General features: G+C 37.4%; 1 protein-coding gene across 2 annotated transcripts in view; it reads left to right on the top strand.

Moving 5' to 3' along the window:
- The first annotated feature begins 7,742 nt into the window (after positions 1 to 7,742).
- Positions 7,743 to 13,410, top strand: part of LOC144453420 (serine/threonine-protein phosphatase 2A 56 kDa regulatory subunit epsilon isoform-like) — a 66,174-nt gene continuing 60,506 nt past the window's right edge. For both annotated transcript variants that reach the window (XM_078144711.1, XM_078144712.1), the window contains exon 1: positions 7,743 to 8,212. In XM_078144711.1, the coding sequence (XP_078000837.1) occupies positions 8,068 to 8,212 (145 nt within the window). In that variant the 5' untranslated portion in view covers positions 7,743 to 8,067. The remainder of the gene's footprint in view (positions 8,213 to 13,410) is intronic.

Genomic DNA, 13,410 nt, shown 5'->3' on the forward strand with positions numbered 1-13,410 from the left:
CTCGTACTGGACTTGCTGTTGTTTTGAGTGGCAACAGTTTCACATGCTGTCTTGGATGCTTCTTCAGGCCGATTGATCATTTAGTGACAAGTGGTTGGTGACATGTGGCAGAGTGGAATTGTCAGGTGACAAGTCAACTCTGCCATGTGTCACCATTTGCCATCAGTTGGCCTGAAGTGTCCGGGGTAAGACATGAAGCTGTCGTCACTCAAAATAACTGCAAACCCAGTAGGATAGATTGTCATTAATTCCATATGATGATTAAGCTCATACCCTGATGATTGAGAACATTCATGAACATGTTAGTGATAATATGTGCTGTTAGTGTCATAAATTGCCAATCTTTGGATCCTCGTTCAAGTGCAGTTACATAATTCAACGAAAATTTTAGCGAGACTGGAAAATGCTGTTAAAATCACTCAAGATTTTCCAAAAAAATAACTAAAGGCAAGCTTTTCTTTCTGTATACTATTAAAACTTCAACTAAAACTACAGACAATAGTGCAATACTGTAGAACTACTGATTTACCTACCAATAAGTTATCAAGATGTTGACCACATCGTCGTAAACCACAGCCACTTTTACAGCACCTTCAAACAGATATTTCCCGAACAAAATATCAGTGCTGGTTTGTGAGATTAGTTGACCCGGAAATAATTTCACTCTGTGCAAGACCTTTACTGTATTCAGCACCATAGGTGTTGGCAGGTTTGATCTTCAATTATAGACCCTGTCAACCCCTGAAGAAAAACAAATCTTTCAAAACTGTTTTTGGTATACTGTTTATAGCGTGATGACAACTTTTTGCATGCCCACAACTTTACAGTAACATTGTGACTGCTCAAAATAGGTACACTGGATATACCTCACTATTGCTACAAGTCAACTATGTTGACTGGCTACTTGGACAACACCATGTGTCTGTTTCCTTCAAAGAGGCTGTGGGTTATCTCAACACAGTTTCTTTGTTTCCCCCAAGGATGGAGCCTGAAGGAAACAGTCTGTGTTGCACCAAGCCTGAGGAAAGTGACTTGTGTTTTGTAACACACCACAGCCATTTCCTACATGTTGGCACATGCACAGTAAATATTACAATATGAGATCAATGGATGAAGCTCAAATAAACTAAGTCCATTGATTGCCATGATTTCAATGGGGTCTAATCCACTCCTATAACCTCTACCATGAGTGTTACTCCCCAGTCCATATATCTAGGGGGACCGTGAGTTGCCCAGAGACTTGTCGTTTTTCAAATCTAGTGATCATTTCCAAGGAGGTTCATTAGAGTTACAAGCCTACAAACAGTCTTTGGGCTGCTGTTTGTCGTGATTTCCAATGTGACAAAGACAATGGGGAATGGCTGCATTTCAAGGAAATATATCATACTACTGAATTTGACAAATGCACATAGGGAGCCTTCAGTAATTACAAGGGGGAGGGCCAGAGGAAATCAGGCCCCAGCTGTTGCATACAATGTTGCCCCCCCCCCCCGATTCCGTCATCCTAAGAAGTGGCCCTCCCTCAACTTTCTTTCTCTAAAACTTGAACTGCTAAAGTAGTTCAAAAACATAGGATAAATACTGTCAGAAATAGAAAAAGGACACAAGTCCCAGAATCAAAAGCTACCATATTGAAAGATGTAAAGGATTGGTTAATTCCCACTACTACCACTGTGTGAATCTGTGTGAAGGCATGGCATTAATACACACCTGTGTATGTGGATCTCATTGACTGAGCTGAAGGTCCACAACTCCCAAAGATTAGATTGGCACACTCCCGACACTGTCAGGACCAAAGTCAACATTGCCACAATGTTTATATCCCCAGCATCTTCCCCGTGTGTTCCTGTTTTACTCCTGTGAGACCCACTTCATTCTCTCATCACAACTGACAATTGAGTACATGGTTGTCAGCAATTTGATTGATATGGGCTGATATTATGTTACCTAACCCTAACTCTAACCCTAACCCAAGTGGCAGCATGCATACATATCGGTATGTACATACATACATACATACATACATACATACATGCATATATATGCATATATATGTAATATATATATATATATATATATATATATATATATATATATATATATATATATATATATATATATATACAAGTTTTGAAAATATGAACAAAGCCAATGACCCTACAGAACTGTGTCGTGAGGTGTATATTCCTCACTCATCAGGGGGTAGGGGTTTCTACCCCTGATGAGTGAGGAATACACACCTCACAAAACAGTTCTGTAGGGTCAATAGCATGTAATTTTGTTCATATTTACAAAACCTGTATATAATTCGCTCTACTAACCGCATTGAGCACTTTTATGTGGTTATATCAACACCCAGTCAATTATATATATATATATATATATATATATATATATATATATATATATATATATATATATATATATATATATATATACATATAGATATATATAGACACACACACACACACACACACACACATATATATATATATATATATATATATATATATATATATGAATGTTTCAACATCAATACAAATGGTGGTGTCTAGCCTCTGATTGAAGTTTATATACATGCATTCATTCACCAGCCCAGACACTATCTTCATCAGTTGATTACCCTTGTCCTCCATCCCATTCTGTGCTTCAACACACACTGGAAACGTCTGCTAAGTTATCTTCACAGCTGTGTTTGGCAAGAGTTCTTGAATATGCTGAATATAATGCCTAGTAAACTTTCTATTCCATGGCACTGAAGACTAAATATTATACGACTTCAGTGCCCTATGTTTTTTTGCCAAGAACACATTCGTGGAAGCCCCAGTAGCTGTACTTTTCTGGCTTTTCTCTTTTAATTTTGTCCTAATTGAAAACACACATCTTGACAGGGAACAGCACCTCTGGCAAATTATATTGCTGGTACTTTGTACACTGTGAACATTACATACACCAGATACGGAACCGATCACCCGTCTGTCAATGAATTGTAGATTTGTGGAGTCACTTTCATTGTTTCAAGAGCCCAGCATAGCCCAACAACTCAGCCCAATAGCCCAACCCGGGTTTTAGTATATGCAGTTTGCGGTATGATGTTGATAGGGTGTGTGATCCTGGGGTGTGATCACTACATGAAAATACGCGTGCGTAGGTCAGCATGTACAAATACTGTAAAATGAATGAAATTATAGAATCAAAATCCAAAGAAGAACAAGAATTCAACAATTGTGGAAAAATGTCGCCCCAATTACTGCTACCGCTAATATCAACTGAAAATAAAACCTGGATATATGTATCTCGGATGACTATTATTTTATACATTTTCTCATTGTCGATTTTGAACTTGGGCATTTTTTCTTCGATATTTATCTATGCCATATCGTTCTCCGGTGATGTTTGGTTCAGGAAGCTTTTTGGTTTATGACTACTGAAAATAGAATTTGAATATGTTGGATAAAATACTATTATAAAACAGTAAAGTCCGGTACATTCTACGGTGGTTTGTTAAAATGAGTGTCATTTGGGTGATTTTGAATTTCCGACGTTTTCACTTGTATTTCTCAGGAAATGTTTTCTCTGCTGTGAAAATTATTTGTCGTTGATTTTGAATTTCCGACATTTTCACTTTGTTTCTTCTTGATTTTGTATTTTAGACATTTTCAATTTAGAAATTTTAAAATCAACTGAGAAATTCACATGTGAAAATGTTGGAAACCTAAAATTATATACAAAGTGAAAACGTCGGAAATTCAAAATTACCCAATGGCATTAAACCAGCCACCATAACGTTCTGTTGGCCGACGATTCCACAATACTTTGGTGTACATTTTGTCATTGTTGATGAAAACAACGAACATATGTCTTCAACGTCCATGTCACGTGGCTCTCTGACGAGGTTTGGTATCCCTAAACAACTATAGGAGACTTTTTAACACCCACCCACCCCACACCCACCCCCGAGGGTGTGGGTGGGATGTATTTAAAACAATGTTGAGGCTATATTGGAAGCGCCCAACTTTATTTGTTTCCCATAATGCCTCGTCGCAATGTACAGTAGGTCTTCTTCTACATCAGATTTGCCAATTTTTATAACTCTGGTGAAAGTGACACTTTGTGTCCTTTGAGCATAATGAAATGCAGATAAAGATTAAACCAACCTCGTATTCGTTCCCCTTTAAAGGTGAAAACAGGTCACCCGTGAGTTCTTTCTGTTTTGATCTTATTTATTTATTTGTACGCTTTGATAAATTTAATAATACAATTAACACAATTGTGACGGGGAAAGGGACTTGGCTTCTGGATGTACCAAAGTATCCATAACATAATTGGTGATACCTAATAAATAACCACTGCATGACCACTGTGTTAATAACATTTGTGGAATGACAGTTAAACTCAACAACGTCGACAACTACCAAAAAAATGTAACTACTGCACTCGATATTACTTTCTACCAAGAGAGGCAAATGATAAAGTACTAGTAAAGATCAGTAAAGTAATTCTACACTAGCAATCGCCGACACTGTAGTGATAGTCCAGTTCTTAATGATTTGTATGACTAGGATCATCGAGTGTTCTCCTGTTCGAAGGATGTCAACTTTGTTATAAACATCGAATAACACTTGTACTTGCAAAGGAAAACAGTTATTCATGTCACAATATAATGTTATTTATGGTATTGGAAATGTTAGCGGAAAGAACAGAAATAGCATATATATCCAGTGTGAAGTGTAGATAGATTTCTTCATCGGTAAGGTTTACACCTACTAATTTAAGCTGACTAATGTAACTAGTATATCCCTCCCACATTATGGACATCGCATATAGAATGGTATGATTATTATGAACGAGGATATTACTATAATCATTTGAACTATTTATAGAAAAAAATTACAAATTAAAAACTACTCCCTTCTTGAACTTTCTGAGCGTTTTGCTCATTTACCCTAGTCTCTATTACAAAGTACTACATTCTACATCAGTTGGGAAAGATGATGATGATGATGATGATGATGATGATGATGATGATGATGATGATGATGATGATGATGATGATTATGATGATTATGATGATGATGATGATGATGATGATGATGATGATGATTATCATCATCATCAGGAGTATGTATAGCTATTCCATATTTTCAGATAATAAATGAACAGTTTATTTATTTATTTAAAGAGACATATAATTGAAAACTATATCTGTGTATGATCAAACATGATGAAGTTTTAACATTATTTCATTTTTTTTTCAATGTACTACTGACAATATAAGTTACTCCGTCAGTTACACAACTCTGTAACTGTTGCTATGGTAATTGATTTACGTCACAAACGATTAGGTGCTCTATATCTGACAAAAGAAAGTTAGAAGGCAATAATTATCACATTTAATGTCACTTGTTTGTAGGGTAAGTACTAGTAACAGTTTTGCACTTTTGCCTCAGTTAAAGAGGGACATGGGCTAGATCAAAATATTGTTTCTGCAATATCTTTGTTTTAAATGAAAGATTGCATATCTTGCTGTAGGTACTGAAGTACGTTTACTAGTACAGTCACTAGTAATCGCGAGATCTATGTCATAACAGTACAGTTAGATAAACTGAATAAACGATTGAATGATTTACTCTTTGGTGCACCCAAAAGGGTCACTGCACTATTGACATCCAAACCCTCTGGCAAAAATACAAGTGCGTAAACCAAACTTGTGATGCTTAGCTTAGATGGGTGTTTTTATGCTCTTTTCAGGAAACAAATCAACACAAATGGGATACTATATGATTTCTAAGTAAAGGCCCAGTTACATGGTGTGACGCATGAAGCAATTCGTCGCATGTGACGAATTGCTTAGGGAGTTGCACTTGTCCGGGCCTTAAGTATTCAAATTGATAATAAAATTGTATCTCAAAATTACCCATATCCCTTTAGAAATTGCAAGAAGTTCAGCAAACACAATATTTTTTTTCACGTACCCCTCCTATTTCACGGTGTTTTTTTCAGGTAAAACCCCTCCCCCAACATTGTCAAGTACCCTCTCAAATCCCTAGACTCCCTCGGGAGGTGTTTATGAACGCAGAATTAAATTATATCACTTTTCCATAGCATGGGGTAAGATCGATAATAAAGCATTATTATCATTATTATAGTAATTTGGGTATTTATCAATATCAAGACCCACAATAACGTGTGGACTAGAGATTCAATTCAACTGAGGATAGTCCTAGTACAAAACATTCAACATCGTCACTGGTTGCTCTCATCTTTTCATTGAATCTTAGCCCACACGCGACTGTACCAATAGACCCTATAAACGAGTCAACACCACCACCGACACCAAACGTGCAATACCAGACCCACATAGCTTATGAAAGTAGACTAGACAGAGTGAAGGAGACCGGAGGAGGCGATAGCCACAACTTGACTCTGCGTTATTTTTTTCATAGCTTGTCTTTGTGGAAATCTGTTTGATTTTCATGTAGGACTTTTACATTTATTCTCAGTTTTAGTAATAAGGGAGCGGTCATTTTTAACAAACTGTGTGGAACGGTGTTTTCGAGGTGAACATGGGGGTTTCTCAAACTGACCCTCCCTCCAGCTCCTCTGACCAAAGCGAAGGTGACCCCCCCCCCCCGGAAAGACCACATTTTCCAAAATGTATTGAAACACAAACAACCAGTTTAAATAACAGCTAAAGTGCTGAGTTTCAGTGCTGCATGAATTCACCACAGTCTGGGGACATGTCTAATATTCTAACCTAACCATTCTCGCAACCCAGAGTTATTATTTCTAAAAACCTGCAGGAGGCTCGTTAAGAACGTTGCCGTAAAACTGTGGTTTGCGACGATGAACCTAATATACAATTAATGTAGCCATTCTTGAATACTATATACCAAATACTAAATGTTGACATTATTTTTAAAGAAATAGTGGACATGATGCATACATATACGGAAATATGGATGGGGGGGGGGGTTACCCTACCCCTCCTCCCATCGCAGTAGAAAATTGTTGACAAATGATAGTTGTTCAGGAGTCATTTCATGACACAAAAATGACAAATACACCTCGTTTTCCAAACTGACCCCCCCCCACTTTAAGTCATGATCTCCAAAACGACCGCCCCCTCCCGTTTTTTTTTTCAAAATAACCCCCCTCCCCCAACAAAAAACCCACCGCCCCGGCCGGTTGAAAATGACCGCTCCCTAAATCTTATTAGCGCAACTTTTATTTTAAAAAGAGAAGAAATATGTTTTGCCATTCATTAATTAGGTGTCGCCGAACATTTCAAGATGGGGTGACCATATACTAAGTATGTCAGAATCGCATTTTTTTTCCTGTCCAAACGACCCCCTCATCCCCCCTACAATCGATAAGGTTTACACAGATGTCTTCATTGCTGATAAATTACATGACGACCAGGACACTGGTGACGTCAGGAAATCAACAACAAACAACCAAGGAGGGTAGTTGAAAATTATCCCAATAGTGCATGCTCATAATTATTAGACGTTTAATTCGACGCTTTGCTGGTGGCGACATCCTCTGAGGTGCTACTCTTATTAGACAGTACTACTATAAAATATCATGAATATAATAATGGCTGGCACAACTGAGATCAATTCAGACATGCGTACATCACACCTTCGACGTCAGGATTCCTAGGACATCCGGGCATTTCAAAAATCGCTCGCCAATGAAATGGTTTCTCTCCGATCATGTGACTGGTGGCTTAGGACAAGATATTAGCAACAAAACTAATCCTGTGAGCTGAACGTACGTGAAAAGACGGTGAAATATTGTGATTCTTACGCGATTTTTTGATCCGTGGACCAATTATATGAAAACTCTGGATTCTTATGTTTCTTGTAAGTGGATATATTTAGGTGTGAATGGCATGACGGTGTGGATTTACGCATCTTGAGCGACAGCAAATCGCTCAGCTTCAGCAATCAAGCGTACATCAACATCGAGGGTAACAAGGGCATATCACTGATCTACAGAAAATATCGAAGTCATCGAAGTCTGATCAAGTTTAGAAGCGAGAGATAGGACGTAGGTTACAGCATGTCGGCGGCTGGCCCGGTTTCGGACAAGATTGACCCCTTCGTAAAGAAGTCTGTCCGCAAAGGAAAGCAGAAAAAATCGCAAGGGTCGTCGAAGTACAGAACCAAGAACAGTGTGGAGTTGCAGCCCCTGGCCCTCTTGAAAGGTGAGTTAAATTATATATTTGTTTGAACATGCTTGTCGTTGAATTCAGATGAGCATATACCAGACAACTTTAAAAGACATAGATTTCAGTGATGCAAGGTTAAATGGACGACTATCTGAGTGGTTTTATGTCCTCATCGTCGCCGGAGAAAGAGAGGGATGTGCCCCTAAAGCAAGTCTCAGTCAGTGTACTATGTATGAGACGCATGCGTTCCTTTACTCAAATGTGTGGAATACTTTATGAAGGCATGCTGACTAACAATATCTACATATGTAGTATCGTCTAAGGGTACCAAATTTGTGTCAAAATGGAAACATTTAGTGAGATCGAAATGGCAGTAACATCAAGCACTGTACTAGACCATTACCTCAAGGGTAATGATGTGTGCACTTTGCCCCAGAGCCTTTAAGAATTAATATTACCATGGCAACAGTGGAAGGGGGCTGCTCATAAATGAAGGGGAGAGAGCTAAGAATATTATGAGGAAATAAGGAGAAAACCTATCAATTTTTGAGTTATTTTGATGAAACCCGTCTTGTTTTACTGCAGCTGTATGAATGCTCTTTGAGGGGTAACTTAGGATAGCTACACATTTATGTCAATTATTAATATTTGTATAGAACTTCAATATTGTGAATATTTAAAGGGTAAAGACATCTCTTTGTTTATTTGACTGTTTTTAATTGTAACAAAATATAATTTTTGTACCCTCAAATGTCAGGAGACAGAAGTCAAAGCCATGTGTGTTGTAACAGATGGTGGTGTTTGGTACTGCCACAAGGATGTGTGAATTCTCTACAATGCTTGAAAAATATGCAATGTTGAATCTATGGCCTCAAATAGATATGTCCATTAATATGACTGGAAGGCAGTCATACAATGTATCACACAGCTGTCCAGCAGGACATCAATTGATAAAGCACACAAAAATGTAATGAAATAAGTGTTTTATCAAAAGAGAAATTATTGCTGGTGTTGGTAGGAAGAAGGGGCACATACATGTACATGTATATTACATAGTGCCTCACAACCGTTTATATTGACCTGGCTTCATGAATACTTAATAACGTCAGGGCACTGTATAGCAGGAAGAAAACGAATATCTGAGGAGTATTTAGTTACTGAAATATACAAATATATATATTTTGTAATAAGGAGAGATTTTTTAAAAACATAGTGTATACTAATCGATACATAAAACAGTAGCTTTGATAGTTTTTGGTCTGTAATTATATGCATGTTCCTACCAAAAATCATACAGTTGCTGGACTAAGTTGGTGACCCTACATGCATGCATGTACATGTAAGCATGATGGTTTCACTCTGCTTGCTAGTAGCTGAAAGAGAACATGATGCAGGAATTATAGATATTGCTGTTGAGAACACAATTGTTAAAGGATATGCATTTTGTGTCATCATTAATAATCAGTATTGAATTGGATGTACGTGTAGTTGCAACTGTGCTGTGACCCGCCATCCAAGTGTTGAAGTCGAGGTTACCAATGACATGGAATAGAAACTGACATGTGACAAATGATCTGGGTGGGGATTTCTAGACTCAGCAGTCAAAGGCCATACAACATGGTGTCTCAGAATTAGTAACTGTGTGCAACTCTGAGGTCTACATCACAATTTTGATTTGCTGCAACTAGATTTGGCATTTATGAATCTGGTCTTGCCCCACACAATACTTGTCATCTAATCACTGGATTACACAGGTGATAATCTTCTTACAAAGCTGTGTACAGTGTCAGGTCTTTCAATGGTCACACTACAGTATTAAACACAGGATTACAATACAACAACTGTGATGTTGCATTTTTATCAATCCTTGGCAGGTTTTTACAACCTGTCTAGGAAAATTGTCTTCAAAATTACCTGTGAATAAAGTGTTTGTTAGATTAGCTCTAAGTTCTGTCAGATATGACTTTTGTAGGCAAGAACAAATTGGATATTTGTCTTTGTACTTATAGTCTCAGTTGGGAAGTACAACATGTAACATCTTCCCTTTCAAACTGTTGCAAAGATAGCCAAAAAACCCCCAGATATGTAGGAGTGTGAGGTTACATTTGTATGTTGGACACAATACTACATATAATGTATGTGCCTCTTTTAGATTGAAAAATGAATTCATACCAGAGAGAATTACGGAAAGGGTACAAGGAAACCATGGAAATTCGATTAAAAATTTAATTTCCCGGAATATACAATGTACTAGTAGGTTAGTGAGCACTCGTGTCACAAATTCCTGAACTGTGAGGAAAATCTTGGATTAAAGTAGAGTAAAATGTGAACCACAGACCAAGGTTTGTACAAAAGCTCTTCTATAAGTACACATAGAAGATGTGCTACTGAAATATTTGATTGATATGCACAATTTAGGTGATAAGAATTGTATCTAATTTATAGAAATCAAGTTTACCGATTTCATGGCATGGTAACATTGGAATGTACCCTCCTTGAGTCGGTTTTACAAGCCATTTTAGTGTATAGCTCTGAGTCAAAATCAATTTTCTATAAGGCTAATGAACACACTGGCCTAAATTATTGATTGTTGATAGGGTAGCAACATGACTGCATACATAGAATACCCTGGGCAACAAACATGATTCTAGTAGATGTTGATGGGAGGGTAAAGGTCAAAGTGCCAGTTTTACCTTGACTCCAGGAGGACTTGCTGCTAATGGGAATTAACTTGAGGACAGTATGGCTCTCCTGTGGTCATATTCCTAGTTCTAACTTCTAGTTTACATTAGAATGTTGATTGATGTGAACATGGTCTAACCACAGACTATACTTTGGAGAGTGATGAGGTGTAAGATTTCATTGGAGTTCATTCACAGGTCACCAACACTTGGATTCTAAAATGGTTCCATCTTCATGGCACGAATTTGATGTATGATTTGTAGGTTTGAAGGAAGAATGGTGCAAGCCATTCCATCTTGTATTTCCTGGTTTCAGCCCCCAGGCTGCAATAACCCTTGTCAGGAGGTTATGTACAATTACAACTGGGTGTGTGATAAACAACCACAGCTGACCTAAAAATAACCCAGGCATATCCCTGTATGTAGGTTTGGTACTATGTATAATCAATTGTACATGAAATTGAATATATCACTATTTAGGGACTAGGAAGGGTGGATTGATATATTTTTTCCATCTGAGTCTGTTACGGTTTGTTAATAAACGTCAGTGTTATCAAGCCCATGTCCTTGTTGGTGCTTGTGCAATACTAAAATACATTGTATAGATATGTGCATGCCACCACAGTTGTTAACGTGCATGCCACCACAGCCATTTTGCACCGAAAGCTGTTCATGTTGCGTCACCTTCCTTCGTGTCAAGTTTCAGGCTTATGAAACCAGTGAAGTAGTCACTTCAGAAGTAAAATTACAGGCATTATTTCCTGAGTTCAGTAGACTGACACACCTTATTATCTGTGCTAGAAGCCACACAATAAAGGAGTTGCATGTCAAATTCCTTGAATAATATAACCATTGTGATGACATTGAAACTGTATAATGTAGAGTCAGAATGCAGTGAGACCGGAAAGCCACACATTTCAGTAACATGTACTCCTTGTGACTCAATGCAAAAACGTAAGAAAATGCCACCTCCTGTATTTGCTTGTCAAACTACACTGTCCATTGTTAACCTATTCCATGAACATGGCTATTTTTAGCTGCAGCCAATAGAAAATGTGGCATGATAAATATACATTCATACCTACATGTACCTTTCTTTAGCCCAGAGTTACTCGACTGTCTTTGATGAAGGACAAGAAAAACACTAAATCTCTAACTATTTCAAATACATATGTGCACTGGTCCTATTTTGTATTAATATAACCCCTTGCCACTATATTCAAGAACTGAACTTTGAATCCAGATACCCAAAAGGTGTAGAGTAGAAATGATAACATGATACCCTGTGGCAAAATACTATCAGAGCTAGCAAGTGTATTTTCATTATTTTTTGCATTATATAAAGGGTCGTTTGAAATATGACTGCACTACCCTATGTATTCATGTACAAGGAATAGCGACCATGGCAAGAGAAGTGTTTAGTGTCAGAGTTCATATTCTAGAAGTTAGGATTTGCTGATTTACAGTGTGACATTTAGTCTAGTAACTATACATGTGGTTGTTTTCTATGATTTCTCTCTTTCACCATGTACTCAAATGGATTGCTCTAGCACAATATCCTGTTGTTGCCACCGACAGCAATATTTTAATGCTTTTGGAGTGTTGATATAAATGTAATGAAATTATCACATCCTCATGTGACTTTAAGAGTAGACTGGAGTTTGAATGCATAGTAAACAGAACGAAGTAACCAATTACAACTGCATGTCAGTATGTAATGTATTAGTATTACTACTGTCATGCTGTATGACATTCCTCCAGCAGGAGATTTAGCTAGATTTCGGTAAGAATTGTCCATTTGACCATGTATGTGGAGAGATTGTAGAAAATGACCACATGCCAAGTTACTAGACTATATGAAATCCGGTTTACAGAATCTTCATTGACATATTTTGGGCCTTATTTTCTGTGCCTTTGTAGCAGTACATGTATTATTCCTTTTAATTAAGTGAAGCATGCTTCAAATTTGTAACTTGTCAAAGAAAGTTTAGATGTAACAATATCTGTCATGGAATTCACCTGTTTGTTAACATGTTATTGTTACTGATTTGACAGTGAATATCTGTTGAACCCACCCGTCTGAAACATTGCTCCCTGAGTGGATAGTGTACATCTGTCAACTTCATCTGTATGAAATACTGTTCTCTGGTTGGATAATGTACATCTGTTGACTCCATCTGTATGAAACACTGTACTGTGATTGGATACTGTACATCTGTTGACTCCATCTACATGAAACAGTGTTGTCTGATTGGACACTGTACATCTGTTGACTCCATCTGTATGAAACACTTCTCTGATGGATAGTTTACATTATAATCAGTGTCTGAAAAATTTAATAGCAATGAACATTCCATGATTAGGTGTGTTACTTGAGAGTTTATTTTCTATCTTTTATATGGATTCTCATGTTGTAGGTCTCATAAAGTACACTGCATGTACAGGCAAAGTTATTCAAATGTATGAAGCAAAAACAAAACCAAAACTGAGAACAATAAAATCATCTGTTTGGAATTTGACACCTGGGAAACGTTTGCATGTACAACTGTATAT

The sequence above is a fragment of the Glandiceps talaboti genome, chromosome 2, assembly GCF_964340395.1.
Source record: "Glandiceps talaboti chromosome 2, keGlaTala1.1, whole genome shotgun sequence".
Taxonomy (NCBI): domain Eukaryota; kingdom Metazoa; phylum Hemichordata; class Enteropneusta; family Spengelidae; genus Glandiceps; species Glandiceps talaboti.